This window comes from Chiloscyllium plagiosum, chromosome 32, assembly GCF_004010195.1.
Source record: "Chiloscyllium plagiosum isolate BGI_BamShark_2017 chromosome 32, ASM401019v2, whole genome shotgun sequence".
Lineage (NCBI taxonomy): Eukaryota > Metazoa > Chordata > Chondrichthyes > Orectolobiformes > Hemiscylliidae > Chiloscyllium > Chiloscyllium plagiosum.
In genome coordinates, this window is record NC_057741.1 from 27,922,342 (window position 1) to 27,945,701 (window position 23,360).

The window sequence follows — 23,360 nt, forward strand, 5'->3', positions numbered from 1 at the left end:
TCTAGCAAATTTCCCTGCCAGTATATTAGTCCCCTCCAATTTAAGTGCAAACCGTCCCTCATGTACAGGTCATTTCTACCCCAAAAGAGATTCCAATGATTCAAAAATGTGAATCCTTCTCCGATACACCAGCTCCTCAGCCATGTATTCATCTGCCGTATCCTCCTATTCCTGCCCTCACTAGCTCGTAGCACTGGGAGTAATCCAGATATTACTACTCTCGAGGACCTCCTTTTTAAATTTCTGCCTAACTCTCTGTAATCTCCCTTCAGAATCTCAACTTTTCCCTTCCTATGTCATTGGTTCCAATGTGGACAATGACCTCTTTCTGGCCCCTCTCCCCCGTGAGAACGTTCTGCACGCTCTCCGAGACATCCTTGATCCTGGCACCAGGGAAGCAACACACCATTCTGCTTTTTCTCTGCTGGCCACAGAAACGCCTGTCTGTACCTCGGACTACAGAATCCCCTAACACAATTGATCTCTTGGAAGCTGACGTACCCTTCATTGCATTAGAGCCAGTCTCAATACCAGAAACCTGGCTGTTCGTGCTACGTTCCCCTGAGAATCCATCTCCCCCCTACATTTTCCAAAACAGCATACCTGTTTGAAAATTTCTCAAGATCCTTACAGCATTCGGCCTGATATTGCACACACAATCCTAACCTATTAAAATTTCATGAAGGTCCAGCATTACTTCTGTACCTCTATGAAGAAAACCTGAATGTATTTCAATGTACCATACTGGGCATTACAATTAATTGTTCAGGGGACAGTTGTAAAGGGATATCAGCTGATGGGAGATTTGGGCTTACCAGGCATTAGACAGAAGTTAACGTCAGTAAGTGTTCTTTGATTATAAAGGAAAAGAGTGGATTGAAAAAAAAAACAAGCATTTTTTAATGTTTGGAATGTGCTGAGAAAGAGCAAAGGTTTTTGAGATTCACAGGGCATAAAGTGCAGCTTTAGTCACATTTATAAAATATATTGAAATACATTCTAGATTTTCTTCATAGAGGCACAGAGGTAATGCTGGACCTTCATAAAACTGTAATAGGTTAGGATTGTGTGTGCAATATCAGGCTGAATGCTGTAAGGATCTTGAGAATTTATACACACTGCAATGCAAATTCCCTGGACTATTGGTTGGCAGATGACAATTGTGAATGATGGTGTCTATGTCAATCTAGTTAATGAGAATTCAATATTTTTCAGCCCAAAAAATCACGTTTACGCACGTACCCAGCACATACGACAACCCTCATGTTCAGCCACATTTTGATACATATTCTCAATAATATTCAGCTTTAATTTTGCAACCACGTGTGCACGTTCTATTTTCTGGTGCCTATAACTGAGTGCGAGGTGATACAGGCTGTGTAGTGAAGATTAGATTAGATTACTTACAGTGTGGAAACAGGCCCTTCAGCCCAACAAGTCCACACCAACCCGCCGAAGCGCAACCCACCCAGACCCATTCCCCTACATTTACCCCTTCACCTAACACTACGGGCAAATTAGCATGGCCAATTCACCTAACCTGCACATTTTTGGACTGTGGGAGGAAACCGGAGCACCCGGAGGAAACCCGCGCAGACACGGGGAGAATGTGCAAACTCCACACTGAAAGTTGCCTGAGGCGAGAATTGAACCCAGGTCTCTGGCACTGTGTGTGTGTGTGTGTCAGAGTTTAAGACACACACACAACGCATACACTTTGCATCCGATTTCGATAATATTTTGAAATGTCAAACCCTCACTGCATCCTCATCCACTTATAGTTATTTCAAGCAACCTGTCTGGACATGTCACTACACACCTTGAGGCAAATGGGACTTGAATCTGGACCTTCTGACCTGGATGTAAGGGCACTACCACTGCACCACAAGACCCTATACTTGGCACATGACTTTTATCTCTGTTTGTGGAGGGATTTTCCATGGCTGCATTGGTTGATTTATATGTCCTGTTTTTGGTGTGAAGAGCGATGTGCAACGTTGAAGTTTACTGGTTAGAGCAGGATCACTGATGAAGCAACATGAAAGGACTACAGTATAGATGTTTAAGATTAAGAAAGAAATAAGTTTGGGCTCTGTTTAATTAGGTCTACAAGAGAGGGAAACATGGTGGGCAGGAGGCTATGGGTGGAAGCCAAATTATTTTTCCAATGGTGGATTGAGGTGTTGAGGTTAAATCATAAAATCCTTATATCATGGAAGCAGGCCTTTTGGTTTACCTAGTCCACACCTACCCCATCCCTGTAACCCCACATTTCCCACGGCTAGATCACCAAGCCTACACAGGAAGAAAGTGAGGACTGCAGATGCTGGAAATCAGAGTGGAGAGTGTAGTGCTGGAAAAGCACACCAGGTCAGGCAGCATCCGAGGAGCAGGGGAATTGATGTTTTGGGCATAGGTCCTTCATCAGGACCAAGCCTGCACATCCCTGAATACTATGGGCAATTTAGCATGGCCAATCTACCTAACCTGCACATCTTTGGACTGTGGGAGGAAACTGGAGCAGCCAGAGGAAACCCACGCAGACACAGGGAGAATGCTCAAACTCCACATAGAACAGTCACCCAAGGGTGGAATCAAACCAAGGTCCCTGGCGATATGAGGCAGCAGAGTTAACCACTGTGCCATCGCAAGTTGGTGCCATTACAGCAACAGATCAAGCATCCTATTTTCAATACATTCCCATCCCACAAACATACATTTGAAACTTTTTTCAATGAAATTCTATCTCCAGGATTATTTCAGCAGCACAGAAAACCTTGCGCCTTCTGTCTCACGATCTTTCAAAGATGGCGTGCACCAATCAATTTGTCCACTTGGGTCTAGAGTGACACACACCCAACACAAAGGGTGGGGCAAGAGACTGCTAGCTTGGAGGAAAGGTCAAAGGGACAAGGGCAATTGAGGCATGAGGGATGTTTGAGTGAGGGGCAACTACCTGTAAGGTTTAGAGTTCATCAACAAAGGGGATCAGGTAGGGTCAGTGGTTTTGAAGTGGACAACAGGAGGGGCCTGGTGTCTTGGGTGGGGACCAGTCCAAAGATGCCAAAAGCCAGTGGGGCTGAAAGGACAGATTCCAGAGTGTCCAGTATTGGGTCCTGGATGTCAGCATGAAGAAGCTGCCTCTCATGGGGAGCATCCTGTGTTAAAAGGGGAGGTTAATGTGTGATGAGGGCAAGGTCCAATCAGAGACAGAGATAATGGAATGTCTGAGTGAAGGGATTTCAGCACCACATCACTCATGATGGGAGAGGGTCTAGGATCAGGGGAGAACTGTCAAAGTCAAGAGTTAAGGTCAAGAGGGTAAGATGGTATGTTTGCTGTCTTAGCTACAGGGTCGAGTGTGATGGTGAGAGGATCAAGGTTGTTAGAAAGTGGACACAAGTGGATATTCGAATAGTCAGGGATGATGGATTGTGATGGATTTCAGATTGAGAATGGTTTTGCTTCTGTCCCTGGCAATTGCTTGAAAATGATGATTAAACTGCCAGGAATGCAGGTTCAAGGGGAAGGGGACAAAGAATGAGGGTGTTGGAGTGGGAGTAGGAGGAGGTTTGAGTGTTGCTGTTGGGGGGATTAGAAAATCTCATTGCCCAGCCATTGTAGGCTCATGAGAACAAGTGGTGCTCACCTCATTAACTGCCTTCCACACACAATTAACTCAATCTGAAGTAAAAACAAGATGCTGGAGCAACTCAACACATCTGACAGAATCGGTCAAACCTTGCACATATGCTGCCAGGCTTGTCGAGGGCTCCAGCATTTCTTGTTTCCATTCTGTCCAAATGCAATTCATGACACCAGTGAGCTCAGCAGAAAGGACAGTTAGTGCAATGCAACCATCAATGAATAAGCTGTTGCGAACAGGTCACTTCTATGGCTTTGAACAGTCTGTAGTATGCAGCACTGAAAGTATGTGGAGTAACCGTACTTTGCTTTACTCTGCACAGTATCAGCACACAGTGTGGAGAATGGTAGGAACAGGATGAGCGGGAGGAGCGACCTCCCTCCCCTGGTGTGGGTGAATTGGATGAAGCGAAGGAAGAGGCCACAAATGCATGTTAGCCTCTGCTAGATGTCAGGACCATGGAGTACAAGGGACATCAGGTACAACGTCATATGCTCAATAGCCGAGTACCTCCAGGACCATCATTCCATCGCCAGGATTCTGTTGCTTGCTTAGGATGTGAGCCAGTCCCTAACTGCTTCTGTCTGTGAGTGACTTCTGAACCTGTGACCTCGTCCTCCTGGAAGATTAAGGAGTATATGAATAAGAAGAGTTTAGAGGGTTACGGGCTAAGTGCTGGCAAATGGGACTAGATTAGGTTAGGGTGTCTGCTCGGCATGGATGTGTTGGACTGAAAGGTCTGTTTCCATGCTGTACATCTCTGTGACTCTATGACTCTTCATCTCATGTACTTGCCAGTGAATGTGAGTCTCTGGGGCATCTGCTTTCTATTTGGATGTCCATAAACCTGCTTACCTTGATCAAGAATTCAGCTGCTGCACATGCACCTTAAAGTGCATGTGTAACAATTTGATTATCCCAGTTAAGAGTAATCTCAGGGAACCTCCTGACAATGCGTGTAAGGAAAGACCAGATAAACTCAAACGTTCTACAGTTTGGTGTGTCGATAATGGGGGTTAATGTGGGCATTAATTAAAGATTGAAACACACACAGTCTGTTCCACAATAAGGGACATGTTCCTAACCCCCTGTATTCATCAAATCTTTTAAACCACACTGTGAGCAATTGCAAGACGGTGCATTTAGTCCTCTGACTAAATTATTACCAACAAATAATTATGATCCACATGTAATAAATTAAAACAATATACGGGCAATATTTCCATTGGACAAGTTATTTTTTAACAGCACCTTTGCCACCTGTTTTCTCGAAGACACTATACCTGACATCAGCAGCTAAGGTCCGCTCAGTGCCCTGTCTCATTAACTGATGACAACAGGATGCATCATTTAGACCTCTGAGAACTTTAGTGTTTTGCACTGATGCAGGTATTTCCACTACACCCTTCCCTACTGAAGGTAATAAGGTTAATGGGAAAGGGGGTGAAGAGATGCCATTCACCTGGGGCTATCCTGAAAGGAAGCACATGCTCCTTTTCCCTTTCTGTACCTGATGGCACTCCCTGGGAAAGCAGGGCACCATCAGATGCAGTTACCCCATCCCCCTCTCAGCTAATCACTGCTGTTTGGAGCCCATGGTTGGAGTGATGGAGTATAAGTCAGAGTGCAGATAGGTCATATGATAATGATCGTTAACCTCTCCATGGATGAAGGCATGTACTCACATGTCTGAGATATGGCAGAACTCACAGCTGCTTGACCTCCTCCATCATGCACAATGATCCACCAGATGAATACCTACCCTCACTGTGTAATCGCTCATCTCTCCCAAGTCTGCTGTTGGCCTGCATGTTTAATTAAAGTGGAAGTGGCTCTCACTTTTGATTCAGACGCCAGGACGCACGTTCCTCTGATTAAATTCCATCCATTATTGTTGGTATTTGAAGGGTCTAAAGTGGCAGTCATTATGTGAGATAAAAGGTAAGGCATTCAGGACAGTGGGAGAAATTCGCTCACTCAGATGGTTATGTGGCTTCAGGGGTTGGTGGGTGGAGGAAATCGGATGCAGACACCTGGGAACAGGGTAACCATTGTTAAAACTGTGTGTAGAAGATAAATGCCACCATGGACTGTTCTGGTTAAATAGCCTGGTTTGTAACCTCTATCCAGTTCTCTCGGTTTAAACCAGCAAATGCTGATGTTCCCTATTCTTGGGTGGAATGAGCTATGGCAACAAGTCTTCATATTGCATCATTATGTTAACAATTCCTTTGCAAAGGTCTTTTTGTTTGCTCCATTTCCTTTCCACAAGTGATGATTTGCTCCTTTTCCTGAAGACGCTAGTATATTCCAGCAGCCCTTTAGTATCTCTCCCACGTAACAGGTTACTCGTGTGGGCTCCCAGATAGTGCTTATCTGCAGCTACTTGGCTATGGAAGCTATCACAGTCAAGGCTCATACTCCCCTCACCCACGCATTGCATTTCCACAGAATTGTTATGGTGCAGAAGGAGGCAGTTTGGCCCATCATGTCAGCACTGGCCTTTCACTGGAAATCACTCACGGCAGCAAGCCTGATTGATCTTTCCTTGATCTCTCAGCCCTTGATTTCCACTCACAGTGATATCAAGGACAATACTTACAACACCAACTGATGTGGAGGTGCTGGTGTTGGACTGGGGTGGACAAAGATAAAAATCTCACAACACCAGGTCATAGTCCAACAGGTTTATTTGGAAGCACTAGCTTTTGGAGTGTAACTCCTTCATCAAGTGGTTGTGGAGTAGGATTCTGCTCCACAGCCACCTGATGAAGAAGATGCTCCGAAAGCTAGTGCTTCCAAATGAACCTGTTAGACTATAACCTGATGTTGTGTGATTTTAACACCAACGGAGACCACATAGTGTGGCACAGACTGGGATTTTAACTGGAATATTCCAGGTCCTCATGGTTCTATCTGTCTACATTGGGAAGTGTTGCCATTGAGAAGTGAGCAGGAACCTAATGTCAAATGTCAACCTGTGGGTTTAACTTGCTGTCACAGTAGATGTCTCTATCTATTCTCTGTATAAATAATATATTTTGCAGCAAAATTTGTGATCCAAAGGAATACAATTAACCATGAGTGAAATTCTCAGTAGGTGTGGTGCAGTGAGGAGTTGAAGGTTTTAATTAGCAAGGGTGGGGAACAAGCTGGTTAAACACCTTCACTGAATTTGCCTCTTGCACCCTCAGGCAAGACCAATCCCAATCCTACCTCCCAATTCTACTATTTCCCAGACATGGTTTGGAGATGCCTGTGTTGGACTGGAGTGTACAAAGTTAAAAATCACACAACACCAGGTTATAGTCCAACAGGTTTAATTGGAAGCACACTAGCTTTTGGAGCTACACTCCTGATGAAGGAGCGTCGCTCCGAAAGCTAGTGTGCTTCCAATTAAACATGTTGGACTGTAACCTGGTGTTGTGTGATTTTTAACTTTATTTACCAGACAAGCTCCCTAATCTTGAGATATGCTAAATGACACCCGGTGACTTCCCAAAATTTTGTCTGTTTCCTCCAAAGGATGAATATAAGCCGGAAAAAAATCTGTCTGAAGAGGATTTAAAAAATGCAGTCAGCATACACCACGCACTGGCAATAAAAGCGACTGAGTATGAGAAGAAACCCAATGTTCTGAAGTTGAAGACTGCCGACTGGAGAGTCTTTCTTTTTCAAGCACAGTAGGTGTTCCTTCTGAGTGATTGACGGGATGGGGAGGAAGGGAGAGGAATGCAAGGATCAACATATTGGGGGCAGCAGCAGTTCCTTGTCCAAATGTGCCAGCATCAACTCAATTGGCTGAATGGCATCCTGAGCTGTAACATTCTCCAACTCTGTGTTCAATGAACAGGGCCCGGAACCTGTACTGATCTTTCGTTTTCCATTTCTGATGAGATTAAAAATCACACAACACCAGGTTATAGTCCAATGGGTTTATTTGGAAGCACTAGCTTTCGGAGCACTGCTCCTTTGTCAGGTAGCTAGTGGGGCAGGATCCTGATGAGAGAGAGTAATTGCTGGTATTTTCCAATCACCCTGTTCTGGGATGTTTATGACATGCATCTGGAGCAGGTGGGACTTGAATCTGGGTCTCCTGGCCCAGAGGTATGGACTCTATCACTGCACTGCAAAAGCCTTCGTAAAGGTGAAAGAAATTGTATAATTGTAATCGGCAGATATCCACCTTTACAGACCAGTTATCAATCCCAAAGTTCCTTTATTGTCAGTGACTATAATAGCTCCAAAATAATTGCAGAATTGGGTACACTCAGAGATAAGGCATGCAGTAATTCAGTTCCAAAATATTACGCAGCAAATGTCAAAGGGAGAGATTTGGCAGAAAGGTTAGAAAAGACCCCACTTTGATGTTTGCTCTTCAAGTCAGTTCCACCATCATGAGACCTAATAGTATTCATTTTATTTTGCTTTAACTATCTGCATGTTCGTTAATTTTCAGAAGCCCTGAAGAAATGGAATCCTGGATAAATAAAATGAACCAAGTAGCCGCCACATTCTCTGCCCCTCCATTTCCAGCTGCTATTGGCTCACAAAAGAGGTTTAGCCGCCCCCTGTTGCCAGCTACCACCACCAAAATGACGCAGGTAAGAAGTCACATTACACACGTCAACATAAAACCACCTTTGACTTCTAAGCCTTCCTTCCATGAGGAGATTTACAGTTAATAAAACCATAGTGTAAAATGGAGGTTGACTTACTTCAGTGTCTTCACAAATATCTGATGGAACACAGTCACAACCTTCTTTGCCATCTAAAGGAGGGAGAGGTGTCTCCAACGTTGTGTTTGCCAGTGAGAAGGGACAGAGTTATGTCTGAGTGAAGTGGGGAGGGATTTCCTTACTCAGTGAGCTGTAAATCTGGAGGGTTTTGATGCTTCATCATTGGATACATTTAAGCCTGAGATAGACAGAATTTTGATCTCTCTGGGAATTGGTGAATATGAGGAATAGGCAGAAATTTGGAGATGATTGGAAGATTGGACAGGATCATACTGGAGTGAGGCTAAGGGGGCATATCATCTGTGCCTGTTCCTATTTCTGATATGTTCTTCTGTCCACGATTACATCTCCACAGGTGAAAATAGACTTGTACCTTAACGTGTTAAAATGTCACCTATTATCATTACTGTTCTACTTGCCCTCAGGAGCATTTGAACCAATTATAAAGGCTTCTACATCTCAACCTTCCTCACTCCCATCTCCAGGCATAGGGAATGTGATCAGGATTTTCTTCCCTGAGCCTTCACTGCCACTCTACAAGATCACGTCGGATCTTCTGTCTTAAAATCATTCCCTCTCACAAATCTCATATCCCTTCTAATCTTTTTCCTATCTGGAAATGAATCAATCTGTTAAACAGACTCAAAGACCAGGCCTCCCCATCCTTCCAGGGCTGAGAATTCTAAAGATTCCCCCCATTTTCAACATGTGAAGAAATTCCTCCGAACCTCAGCCGAAATGATACCCTTATTTTGAAACTAACCCTGGCTCTAGCCCATGCAATGTCGTAGAGTATGAACTCATTCCAGATAATAAACCAGAGCTGAGACCTTGATCACATCCACTTGAGTGTTTTGCTCATTCTCAGTAATTAAGAATCTGATTAACTTGATGGCAGTTGAATGAAGGTAAATTACTGCGGATGCTGGAAATCTGAAACAAAAACCGAGAATGCTAGAGGAGCTGAGCATGTCTGGCAACGTCGGTGGAGAAACTTGTTAACATTTTGAGTCCAGTGTGAATCATCTTCAGAACAGTTCCCTGCGTTTGTTAAATATATGACAGTGTAGACTGCATTACCATGTCTTTGGATGGTTAGCAGTCTACACTGAGGATAAAATTAGGATTAGACAACATTTGAAGAATGATATGGCCCCATAGATTCTCCTGCATTTTAACTTCTTCCAATCAGGCTTCTCGCTGCCTGTCAGCGTTGAGAATGGCCAAATCTCAAAATGTTTGTCTGTGCATGGGGAATTGCTGCCAGTCTCTGAATTTTCATTACCAGTGGCTATGGTGGGAATTGCCTCTAAATCATTAGTCCAAACCCCTGTGGAATCATAGAGCTATACAGCGTGGAAACAGGTCCTATGGCCCAACAGTTTACTGTAACCAAAACAGCAGCAGCTGTTGAGTGAGAGAGAAAAGAACAAACATTTCAGATTCATGACCTTTCATCAGTATTGACTTCCCCATATCAACCTTTATTGTCCACATTGTAACCACGATTCTACATAAGGCCATCGATAAGAAAGGGTAGAACTTACCCATATTATTTCTAAGTTTGGGGGCAGGGGCATCAGATGGTAACTAATTTGCGTCAAGATTAGAGTAGTGCTGGAAAAGCGCAGCAGGTCAGGCAGCATCCGAGGAGTAGGAAGATCGACGCTTCAGGCAATAGCCTTTCATCAGGAATAATTCCTAATGAAAGCTTTTGCCTGAAACATTGACTTTCCTGTTCCTCAGATGTTGCCTGACTTGCTGTGCTTTTCCAGCACTACTCTAATCTTGGGTCTAATCGCCAGCATCTGCAGTACCCACTTTCGCCTAGGCAACTAATCAGCCACCTCCTGCCCCAACTATCACCAGAACCAAGCTAATGCACCCGATCACTGACCAATCAAGAACTAGGTGGGTTTTTTTCAGCCACTCAGGCCTTGTCTGGTGATGTCGTTGTCAGAAGCTGCCTGCCAATCAGGGTGCAGAACACCGCTGGGTCCTAAGGTCCACTGGTTGAGGCATACTCCATAAGACCATAAGAAACAGGGACAGGACTACGCCATTTGGGCGTTGCTCCACTATTCAATAGAATCCCGGCTGATGTGATATTCCATGTATCCCTTTCTTGCCCTTTCCCCATAACCCTTGATTTCCAGACTGATCGCGAATATATTTGTCTTCATGTTCAAGGACTCTGCCCCCACAGCTCTCTGTGGCAAGGAGTTCCAAAGAATCTCAACCCTCTGAAAGAAAAAACTCCCCCTTGCCTCAGTCTTAAATCAGTACCCTTTAATTCTGAATCTATGCCTTCTGGACCTGGACCCCTCAGGGGAATCCAATAACACAAAGGTAAGTCATATTTATCATATTGTCATGGGGAAAGGGGAATCGGGGGATGGGGTGAAGGGTCGAAGGTGAGGGCAGAGGGGTGGTGTTCAGAGGCCACGCTCCCTTGCTGCCTCCTAACCGTCATCTGTGTCTCTAACCCGAATTGGAGCTTCCCTTCCCCCATTGTAATCCTGATGTGGAGGTGCCAGTGTTGGACTGGATTGAGACTCCTGACTTTGTCCATTCTGATCTGGCAGGGCATGTCGCCATGCTTTTCCTACTGTGATATTGGCCACCTTTCCCACCTATCGGGGAGGCAGCTAATCAGCCATTAACTAATCATGAAGGGTCTTAATTACTGATGAGTCAGGAATGTCCATAATGGACTTCCTTACCCAGAACCTAATTGTTGAGATGATGAAATGGGAACGAGTATCTTTCCAGGGCCAACATGCTCCTTCTCATTGCCTCCCTCATCTGTTCCTGCAACGGCTAAATTCTGCTAAATTTTAAGATTAATGTTTTCAGTTTTGATTCACCTGGCTTTCCTTCCTGTACTAACACTCCTCTCTGGGAAGCAAGTAGTGTATAGCAGTACAGTAATGTTATGTAGTACCCGTACTGGTAAGCCTTGAAACTCAATGCAAGCTCTAGTATTACCCATAGCTACTTCCTCAATTCTCAATAGTGACAGGAATGTTGGCATTTTGAGCTATGCTGCTATATTAAGTGTTGATACCAGTTGAGTTGCTCTCTATTTCCTACCTGCATCCATGAATTCAACATACGGTATTGCCATGGAAACATGTCTTGACGTAGCAATGTGAGAATTTTTCCAGTATTGCAATACAAAGTGCATCTACAGCTACCAGCTGTACCTAAAAGATAAGGGAACTGATCTAATAATAAAATCCCTGTCTCTGCAGTACAATCCTGGCCCTGCCTTTTCTCTGTGTACTATTTTTATGCTGACATTTATTAATTTGCGCTGTGCACTGTTTCCAGCTCACTGCTGACGTGCGTGGTGTGGATAATGAGTATTTTTTTCGTTTTATATGACGGAAACTCAAAATGATGTGAGGGTGGAGGGAGAGGTGGGTTGGTGGGGTGAGGGGAGCTGGTGGAGGACAGGGACCCCTGAGTAGAAAACTAGATGACTGCTTGGAAAAGTACAATCTGCTGTCGAGAACGTGGTACTCAGTGAGTGGGACCCAAAGTAAGGAGTGACCATTAAGTGTTACATTCCTTGGGAACCTGGTAACACTTCAAATATGGCATTCGATGAACTATCACCTCTGAAAGCATGCTATGTCAAGATGCCAATGTATTGGAAGACTGGACTCAAAGGGGTGGAATCTTAAAAAAAGCATAAGGGAAAATAAGGAGCAAAGTTCTTGAAATACCAGCATCACCTTTTAGATGAGCCAGCTCTTTCCATAGGATCTTGGGATATGAAAGGAGGCTATTCAGCCCATTGGTCCCATGACAGCTCATTTAAAGATTGATCTAGTTAGACCCCCTGCCCTGCTGTTTACCCAACTAATTGATTTTAAACTTCATTCAATGCATAATACCAATGAAGAGAAAGTCCACTTGCCCAAGCGAATGAATTGGAAGTGTTCAGCTTATGATGTTGTCACTAGAGTGGTAATCCCAGAGTGCCCAAGATCTGATATCAACATGGGTTCATGACACCCAGACGAATTTAAATACGATTAATAAATCTGGAATATGAAAGTTATCTCAGCAAAGGGGGCACATGAAATTATCATCAGTTGTTGTAAAATGGCATCTAGTTCACTCATGTCATTTAGGGAGTGAAATCCTTACCTGGTCTGGCCTACATGTGAACTCCAGTTTGAGAGAAATCTGGCTAACTCTTGACTGCTCCCTACAATGGCTCTAGCAAGCCTCTCTGTTCAAGGGTAGTGAGGGATGGTCAACAGCTGCTGGCCTTGCCAGCGATGCCCACGTCTGATGAAACAAATTTTTAAAAACATCATACAGACCATTAAAGCAAATCCTGTTGCTTGAAACTTTCCATCATTTAAACACCCTTGCATTGAGACTGAAGGAAAATAAAAATGAAGGAAAATGTTCAGCCTCTCCCTGTAGCTCAGATCCTCCAACTCTGGCAACATCCTTGTAAATCTTTTCTGAACCCTTTCAAGTTTCACAACATCTTTCCGATAGGCAGGAGACCAGAATTGCATGCAATATTCCAACAGTGGCCTAACCAATGTCCTGTACAGCCGCAACATGACCTCCCAACTCCTGTACTCAATACTCTGACCAATAAAGGAAAGCATACCAAACACTTTTTCACTGTCCCTATCTACCTGCGACTCCACTTTCAACCTCCAATTTTGGTATCATCTGCAAACTTACTAACTGTACCTTTTATGCTCGCATCCAAATCACTTATGTAAATGAGAAAAGGTAGAGGGCCCAGCACCGATCCTTGTGGCACTCCACTGGTCACAGGCCTCCAGTCTGAAAACAAGCCCCCACCACCCTCTGTCTTCCACCTTTGAGCCAGTTCTGTATCCAAATGGCTAGTTCTCCCTGTATTCCATGAGATCTAACCTTGCTCACCAGTCTCCCATGGGGAACCTTGTTGAATGCCTTACTGAAGTCCATATAGATCTCATCTACTGCTCTGCCCTCATCAATCTTTGTTACTTCTTCAAAAAACTCAATCAAGTTTGTGAGACATGATTTCCCACGCTTTTGTTTGGAGTTGAAGGACCTCACCAGGTGTGGATCTCGGTGATCATTGGTGATCAAGTAAAGAATCATAGTGACTTTGTAAAACTCTGTGCCTGGATGAGGAATTGCCTTTCCAAAAGAAACTCGCTGTTGTGAAAAACTTGAAACTTGCTTTTAGCTCAGTTTATTTTCATAATGCATTTGCAACTACTTTGGTTTCAGGAGGACCAGCTGAAGTCACATGAGGCCAAGCTAAAACAGATTTCCACTGAGCTCACTGAGCACCGCTCCTACCCTCCAGACAAGAAAGTCAAAGCGAAGGAAATTGATGAGTACAGACTGAAGGAACACTACCTGGAGTTTGAGGTAGAGTTTGGCAAAAGCTTTTGTGCACTCATTCCTTCCACTGTAGCTATATATAATTGTGTTTAGAAACAGCGGAGACAGCAGATTAGAAAGGGGATGTTTTTCAATGCGTGGCATTGTCACATTGATCATTGCACTGCCAGTCAGAAATCTTCAGCAACACAGCTCAACAACCATCACTGCTCCATAGTTGTCAGCCATTGCCTCATCCCTCCCAAGCTTTGGAATTCCCTTCCCAGACCTGTGCTGATCTGATCCATAATGCCATTCCATAAAACCTATCTCTTTGATCTCACTTTTGGTAATCTGTCTTAATAGTTCTTCGCACAGATCAAAGTCAAATCTTGTTCAATACTTTTTGTGTCATGGGACATTGTTACGATGGGAATGGTGCTAAATAAAATGCAAATCTTGGTTCAAGTGAAACTTTGGGATTATTTTTCTTCATATATTTCCTTCCAGCAGTTCTTTTGTATGCATGTTGTGCATGTGGACTTGTTCCCAATAATATGAGCACTTCTTTGGAGAGGCACGGTGGCTCAATGGTTAGCACTGTTGCCTCACAACACCAGTGTCCTCGGTTCGATTCCAGCCTCAGGTGACTGTCTGTGTGGAGTTTGCACATTCTCCCCGTGTCTGCTCCGGTTTCCTCCCACAGTCCAAAGATGTGCAGGTTAGGTGAATTGGCTGTGCTAAATTGCCCATAGTGTTCGGTATATTAGTCAGAGGGAAGTGGGACCGACTGGGTTACTCTTTGGAGAGTTGGTGTGGACTTGATGGGCCCTTTGGCCTGTTTCCACACTGTAGAGAATCTAATCTAATCTTCTTCTGCCACAGTTCTCGTTACACGGTACCGGCATTGTTTATTCTGGCAGTTTGCTAGCCATGTTATCCTGGCTGTGATGCACTCTGTAATTTTGAATGATAATATTGTTCAAGAATTTTTTTTGTCTTTGAAGATGATTTCCTGTCTTACCAGCAACCATCAAATTGGCAGCTTGTTTAGTGACTTCTCATGTGGCTTGTATGAATTGTTATACATTTTCTATCAAACATCTTGTAAATCAATCAGCTTCTGGCTATCTTCATTCCTATCATGAAGAACTCTCTCAAGAGTTGGTGGAAGCTAAGTCTTTGAATATTGTTAAGGTAGAGATGGAGAGATTCCTGATAAGGAAGGGGAGAAAGCTTATCAGAGTATTGGGCAGCACGGTGGCTCAGTGGTTAGTATTGCCACCTCACAGTGCTAGGGACCTGGGTTCGATTCCAGCCTCAGGTGACTGACTGTATGGAGTTTGTACATCCTCCCCGTGTCTGTGTGAGTTTCCTCCCACAATCCAAAGATGTGCAGGTTAGGTGAATTGGCCATGCTAAATTGCCCATAGTGTTAGCTGCATTAGTCAGGGGTAAATGTAAGTGAGTGGATCTGCGTGGGTTACTTTTTGGAGTGTCAAGTTGGGCCAAAAGGCCTATTCCCATGCTGTAGGGAATCTAATCTGATAAGTAGGCAGAAATGTGGAGTAACCAGTTTAGCCATTATCTTATTGAATAGCGAAGTAGGCTTTAGAGGTCAAGTGGCTCTTAATTTGTATGTTAATAAGATGCTGAGTTATGAGAAACTGTCCATTGCTAATGCATTTTCACTTGTATGGCAACACAGCCTTGCCCACAATACCCTTTCCATTGAGAACATATGCTTCCACATTTACAAATCTTTCAGCTGCTGTTGTACCCTCATTCCCAGGAGATGTTGCCGTGGCACTATTGAAAGAAAGTTGCAATCACACTGTGACAGATTTACTTAGAAATTGTCCATCCTAACTGTAGGTATAAGTATTTGAATTAAAATACAAAAATAAGGATGGAACAGGTGCAATTTTAAATTGGGAATTGAGTTCCAACTGTGCCTGCTTTGATCCAGTGGCACTCTGATCCCATTTTGTTTGAACACTGTGTATTGGTGGCTGGTTAGCTCAGTTGGCTGGAAGGCTGGTTTATCAGGCAGAGTGACTCCAACATTCCTGTGTCATTCCTGATGAAGGGCTTATGCCTGAAATGTCAATTCTCCTGCTCCTCAGATGCTGCCTGACCGGCTTTTCCAGCGCCACACTCTCGAGAGTGACCCCAACAGTGTGGGGGCTTCACTCACTTTTGCTGGTTGTGGTTATCATGAGGGAGTCTGCTTGTCAATCTCTCCTCTCATCTGCATTGTGGTGACCCTTGGCTTACATTGCCAATAGTTGTCTCTCTCTCCCTTTACTACGAGAGTATCCCTCTGGTCCACAAGGACACTGATGACTTTGCCTTTCATACCTCCAGGGAAAAGGAGTGTGAGAGTTATGAATAATTCAGTGCTGTTGAAGTGATATTTCCTCACTGTAACCCATTGCTTGTATGGCTGAAGTCCCTTCAATGCAGCATCTTGTCTCTTCTTGATTATTCTTTTTTCTCTATTATTCTCTATTCTTGATTAAGCTTTCTGCTTCTGTTGTGGAAAATTATTCCAGTCAACACTCTTAGGATTTTTTTTAACTGAGTTTCTAACTAAATGTGCAGTCCCCCTCACTTCTGTCCTTTTCTTTAAAAGGGTTTGAGCTATAGGGAGATGCTGAATAGGCAGAGGTTGTTTTCCCTGGGCATCAGAGGTTGAGGGGTGACCTTAAAGATTTATAAAATCATGAGGGGCACAGATAGAGTGAATAGACAAGGTTGGGGGAGTCCAAAACTAGAGAGCATAAGTTTAAGGTGAAAGGGGAAAGGTTTAAAAGGGACCTGAGGGGCAACTTTTTCATGCAGAGGGTGTTGTGTGTATGGAATAAGCTGCCAGAGGAAGCAGTGGAGGCTGGTACAATTACAGCATTTAAAAGGCATTGGATGGTAAGGAATAGGAAGGGTTTAGACGGAAATGGACTAAATTCTGACAAATGGGACTAATTAATTTAGGATATCTGGTCGGCATGGACGGGTTGGACCAAAGGGTCTGTTTCCATGCTGTATATCTCTATGACTCTAAGTGTGAAGCAATATTCAGTGTTTATCTGGTCCATCTTGTTTGGTATAACCCATGCACCACTGAGACCACTCATTCATTAATGTAGGAAGATTTCACTCTCTGCCATAGAGTCATAGAAACATACAGCACGGAAACAGACCCTTCGGATCCTAAACTAATCTAGTCCCATTTTGCCAGCATTTGGCCCAAATCCCTCGAAACCCTTCCTATTCATACATCTAATTCATTTCTGAGGCCATCACACCCTCTTTTGGCCTGTCCCTATGGCCTTTGAAAAGGCAATGACTGGATGCTCACTCCTTTCATGTTTCCAGGCATAAAAGGTTTCCTCCTTTTGATTTGTCTAAATTTCAGTTGCATTTTCAATTAATGGTGGCCTACAACCTTCCTGTTGCTGGTTGGAATAACCCATGGCCAAACATTTGATCTGGAGGAGTTAGCACAATGTGGTACCTGTAAACTGTTGAGAAAATAGGAATGTGTTTTCTTAGGAATGGTTTACATTTAATCATGTGATGTTAAACTGCCCACTGGGTAGACCACTATTCCCATCTCTCCCAAATTACTTTTCCCTTGAATAATACCAAATGTACAAATTCCTTTTACTGCACCCTGGTAGTGGGATGTTACTTCATGCAGTCACAGTCCACTTCCTATTCCTCTGTTGTCACTGTGGTAGTTGGCAACAGAGACGCTGAGAATACTGCTTTTAGCAAGAGGAGGCTGGTTCAAAAACTGAGATGAGGAGAAGCTACTTCTCTCAGAGGGTCGTGAATCTGTGGAACTCACTGTCCCAGAGTGCAATAGAGGCAGAATCAATCAACAGATTCAAGAAAGAAATAGTTTTGGTTCTGATGAAAAGCGGGGCAAAGGGCTATGGGGAGCAGGCAGGAAAGTGAAGTTGAGACCAGGATGAGATGAGCCACGAGTGTGGTGCTTGAAAAGTACAGCAGGTCGGGCAGCATCCAGGGAGCAGGAGAATCGAGAGCCTTTCATCAAACATTCCTGATGAAGGGCTTATGCCCAAATCGTCGATTCTCCTGCTTCTCGGATACTGCCTGACCTACTGTGCTTTTCTAGCGCCACACTCTCGACTCTTATCTCCTAACATCAGGTGTGATCATGTTAAAGGGCAGAGTGTGCCCAAAGGGCTAGATTGCCTGCTGCTGCTTCTACTTCCTGTTATTCCTAGTGGCCTTTTGCATTGGGGAGGGCAGGGGGAGTGTAAAGTGCACATACAAACATGCAGATTTAAGCTGATGGGATATTTTAGCAACTGGACCTCCTCTGCATGCTGACAGCTTGATGCCAACTCCAGAAGAGTGAAATGGGGAGGCTTTTCAATGTCAAAAGCCAGCAGAGACTTGCCAGCTGATGGGTAAGTCTCAGGAAACCCAGATCAGGAATGTCTTTTGGTAGAGAAATGGACAAAGACAATGGAGATATTCCTCACATGTACTCGTAGGTTGCGTACCTTTTGTGCATCGCTTTGTCCACTCACAACTGATGACCTGCTAGGAGAAAGTGAGGACTGCAGATGCTGGAGATCAGAGTTGAGAGTGTGATGTTGGTAAAGCACAGCAGGTCAAGAATTCTCTTGCTCCTCGGATGCTGCCTGGCATGCTGTGCTTTTCCAGCACCACACTCTTGAGCTGCTGATCTGCATCTCTCAGGAAAGTCTTGGTAGGTTTCTCTATCTACCCCCCCCACAGACTTCCCACAGGCACGAGGAGTAAGGGTAAGCTGGAAAGAGGTTTCAGGTGAAGCTAAATCTTTTTCAGGAGACCTTTAGGGTAGAAAGCTGAATGGCAAGGTGAAAAGTACAATGCGAGAGTTCCCCAGTGCAGAAAAAGACTCGAAGCATTGGACTGGGAGCTGCGAGAAGGCTGGTGTTTGATTAGAAATTATCTGTCAAAATTTATCCGTGATGCAGACAATTTATTTATTACTGAGCAAAGGAGTAAACACCAGTGTTTCCATACTGTGTAAACTTGTCTTCAAGTTCTTGACACAACACCGTGAGATGTTTAGAGCAAACAGTTTGTCAAAAGACTCATCAGGCACTGCAATCTGCTCTCTTCAGCTTGATGACTTTACACTTCTCTTCAGACTGCTACGTGTCAGAGGCTCCATTGCAGAATTTGCAATAAAGAATTGTGCTTAATTCCACCCCCTGCTCCTTCAATTAAAAATTAGCCTCAAAGGAATTACCCTCCAGCTTGGAATACTGATTTCATTAACTATGTTGATTGTCTAAAGCCACTTTGATTGGGCTTAAAATATAAAGGTAAAGAGTTGAGCTCAGGGCAGCATTACATATCGATGTTGAAAAATTCATTTCAGGATTTTGGTTGTAGTTAAATTACTGTGCTTTAAATCTGATGCTTTGTGTGTCAAATTGTGTGTACCACTATTTCCACTTCTGGCAATCATCCATTCTGCTAAGTGTAAGGGCAGGAAATATGTTTATGAATGCAACTACACTTCATTCAGTGCACCAGATTGAAAACTTGTAAAAAGCAATTGGGGAAATAGCAAGGAACCATTGTGGTTCATTCAGATGTACTCTTTACTGAGAAACATCATGTTCTGTTGTCGACCACATAATGGATCTGAGAGTTGGAAGTGTTACCATATTCTCCATTCTCAATCCTGAAACCAAAATAATTAGTCACTTCCTGCTTTAGTGACCTACCTCTGGCTTTTGTTTTCCATATGTATTTTTTCTTGTTTTGATGTTTTGATGCCTTTTTTGACAAGATATATGAGTAGGCAGGGAAGAGAGGAATATGGACGGCATGGAGGTGAATGGACTTTATTTTAGAAAGACATCATGTGTTGGTGCAGTCTTGGTGAGCTTTAGAGCCTGTTTTTAAGCTGTACTGTTCTTTGTTCATACACACCCCATGCCCTCTATTCAGCTGTGTCGAGGGACAACTGAATCTCCTGGCAAAGTTAATAAGATGTGTTGGATAGAATGAGGCTTGAACACTGATACCAAAATTCTGGAAATCCCTCTCATAATGACATTGTGGGTCCACATACTGCACATGGATGGCAGCCATTTAAGAAGGCATCTCAGCACATTCTTGAGGCAATCTCAAGGGAAACTGGAGATAGGCAGTAAATGCTTATCCAGCAGTGACACCACTATCCTATAAATTAATTTAAAACACATATAGATTAGTTTGTTCAAACGGTCTTTTGTAGTTGTGTACTTTCTGTACATAGTAAAACCATGCTAAGTTGAATAACTGGGGGTCCATCCATTAAATTCATGTTAAAGGGGGCTGCAAGACAGCCAAGAAGGTTCCTATTTAAAAGCCTGAAAATACAACAAAGCAGCAAATATGTGAAAAAAGTCTTCATTTGTCTCTCTTTTTTGCACCTTTCAACGACTTGACTTTGTACAGTCAGGGAGAGTTAGTTCTGATAAATCTCTTCCTGCTTTATGTGCTGCCTTTCAACAAGTCTCATCGCAATTTCACCGTAGTTCTGAAGCAACTCTACTCATGTTTGCCAATAAAGTTTTAAACTCCAGAATTACAAAGATTTATATGCCTATGATGTTGTGACACTCTGAGGCAGCAATAAATGGAGCTGGTTATATTGGATAAGCCATATATCTGAGGTCCTCTAACACTCGCTTCCTAATTAGTGCTCCCTGTAATTTGGCTTTGCCACTGCAAGGACCTCCAAGGTCCATGTATGGTAGAAGCTTCTGAAAGCAGAAAGCATTCATCGACTGATGGATCAATGTGTGTGGAGTTTCCCAACGGCTCGTGCAGCTCAGAGGGAGCATTGTTCCAAAGTCCTAATTCATACCAAACCACACTCTTCTGTGGAAGAAAGTGAGGACTATAGATGCTGAAGATCAGAGTCAAAGAGTGTGGTGCTGGAAAGCACAGCTGGTCAGGCAGCATCTGAGGACCAGGAGAGTTGACGTTTTGAGCATAAGCTCTTCATCCTGATGAACAGCTTTTGCTTGAAATGTCGATTCTCCTGCTCGTCTGATGGCTGTGCTTTTCCAGCGCCACACTCTTTGAATCAGTCTTTTATTGCTAAGCCAAACTTTCTTGACCTTAAAATACTCATTCTTTGAAATCTCCTTGATAGACTTTTACAGTCAGACAATTGTTTGAGATAATCGCCTCTAATCCTGACCTCTTGAACATCCCTGCTTTAATTGCTCCACCATTGGTAACCATTGGTTCAGCTGTCTGCATTGTTATTTCCTCCATAAATAATTCTGCCTCTTTAACTTGCTTTCAAGCACTACTTAAAGCTTGACCTAACATTTGGTTTTATGCCCTTAGATCCACTTTTATGACTTTTGTTCAAAAGTGCCCCCTTGAAATGCATTGAAATATTTTATTATGTGACACACTATGTATAAATACAGGCTGTTGCTGATGAGTACATTTTTTTCCTGAAATGAAGAGATTAAGCTGATGCCTAAGAGGGCATTTACAAGACTGCCAAATGCTACCTGTGGATATCACAGGCTGCATAGGACTTTGAGATTGCTTATGAGTGACTCCAGATTCGACAGAGTCTCAGTTTTACATTAAGAAGAACACAGTGCAGTTTATAATTCTTTTGGTGGTTTTCCTGCATAATTACATTGGGACTATATGGGCATTCAATAAAGGTTGTGAACTTTTATGAATAATTGCAAATACTTTCACAGAATTGTTATGGTGCAGCCAGAGGCCATTCAGCCCATTGGGTCTGCACCGGTTCCCTGCGCATTTTAATAGAGTGCCCATTGCTTACATAGAAACAGTCATCCTGCTCAATGCTTCAATTGAACCTTCCTCCACACTTCCAGGCAGTGCATTCCATACCTTAACTACTCACCATGTCAAGAAACTATTTTCTAATCTTGTATTTGTTTCTTTTTCAAAGCATTTGAAAACTTTTCTTTTTGGTACTCGATTGGTTTATGAGTTGGAAGAGTTTTTTTTCTTATCCGCTTTGTACAGAACCTTGGTGAATTTGAAAACTTTTAACAAATCTCCTCTCAGCCTTCACTACACCAAAGAGAAAAAGCCCCAACTTCTCCAATTTTTTCTCATAATTGAAATTTCTCAACCTGAACACCATTCTTGTAAATCTCCTCTGCACTCTTCTTGTCCTCCCTATAGTGTGGTGCCCAAAACATTATACAATATTCCAGTGAGGTCTAGATTACTTACAGTGTGGAAACAGGCCCTTCGGCCCAACAAGTCCACACCGACCCGCCGAAGCGTAACCCACCTAGACCCATTCTCCTACATTTACCACTTCACCTAACACTACGGGCAATTTAGCATGGCCAATTCACCTAACCCCTGCACATTTTTGGATTGTGGGAGGAAACCGGAGCACCCGGAGGAAACCCACGCAGACACGGGGAGAATGTGCAAACTCCACACAGAGAGTCGCCTGAGGCGGGAATTGAACCCGGGTCTCTGGCGCTGTGAAGCAGCAGTGCTAACCACTGTGCTACCGTGCCGTCTAACCAGTATCATACAAAGGTTCATCATAACCTTCCTGCTCTTGTACTCGATACCCCTGTTTGTGAAAATTAGAATATTATATAGTTTATTAACTACCCCTCTTGTCATTGTTAATGAGAAAGAATGATGCACACCCAGGTGTCTTTGAATCTGCACACCCTTTAAAATGGAACCTTTTATTTCATTCAATCTCTCTATGTTCTTTGCACCAAACTGCATCTCCTCACACTTCTTCAGATTGAACTGCATCTGCCACGCATCTACTACTCCATCAACTTGTCAACGTCCCTTTGAAGTTCTTCATTTTGGCATATTTGTACATAAGACTTTAAAATTGGCAGGACACATGGATGTGTTAACAAATCATGCAGCATTCTAGGCTAGATAAATAGGAGCAAAGAGTGCATGAGTAGGAAGATTATGACAAACTTAAATAAGACACTGGTTAGACCTCAGCTCGAGCATTGTGTATACTCTGAAAGCAGAAGATTGGTATGCAGTTAAAATGCACAAATAACCAGTGCAAACATGATGGGCCTTATGGACTCCTTCTCATTGTAATGATTGTGTGCTTCTGTGAAAGAACTTACATTTATCTAGCACCATTCGCAATCTTTGAACACCTGCATAATACTGTTTCAATCATTCTTCAGTCATGCAGGAAAACACAAAAAGTGATGCACATTTTACTTATTCTTGATCCATTTGAAATAAAAGATCTTACAGAATCCTCCTAACAGTTTCCAAGCTCCCAGGTTTTGTGTCAGGTGCAAACTTTGAAATTGTTACCTGTACACAACAGACACAGATATGCGGGTGAGATGGTTTGGCCATGCTCAATTGTCCATAGTGTCCAGGGATGGGCAGGTTATGTGGATTAACCATGGAGAATGCAGGATTACAGGGATACGGTAGGGTTGGGTCGAAGTGGAATGCTCTTCAGAGGGTCAGTGTGGACTCGATGGACTGAATGGCCTGCTTCCACATTGTAGGGATTCTATGAATATGATCTAGATCATTAGTATGTATTAAGAAAAGCAAGGGTCATTTTGCCAACT

General features: G+C 43.4%; 1 protein-coding gene across 3 annotated transcripts in view; it reads left to right on the forward strand.

The window, feature by feature from the left end:
- Window positions 1–23,360, forward strand: part of LOC122539453 (PH and SEC7 domain-containing protein 3-like) — a 421,315-nt gene that overhangs the window by 392,689 nt on the left and 5,266 nt on the right. For all 3 annotated transcript variants that reach the window (XM_043674302.1, XM_043674303.1, XM_043674304.1), the window contains 3 exons: window positions 7,172–7,329; window positions 8,106–8,250; window positions 13,645–13,788. In XM_043674302.1, the coding sequence (XP_043530237.1) occupies window positions 7,172–7,329; window positions 8,106–8,250; window positions 13,645–13,788 (447 nt within the window). The remainder of the gene's footprint in view (window positions 1–7,171; window positions 7,330–8,105; window positions 8,251–13,644; window positions 13,789–23,360) is intronic.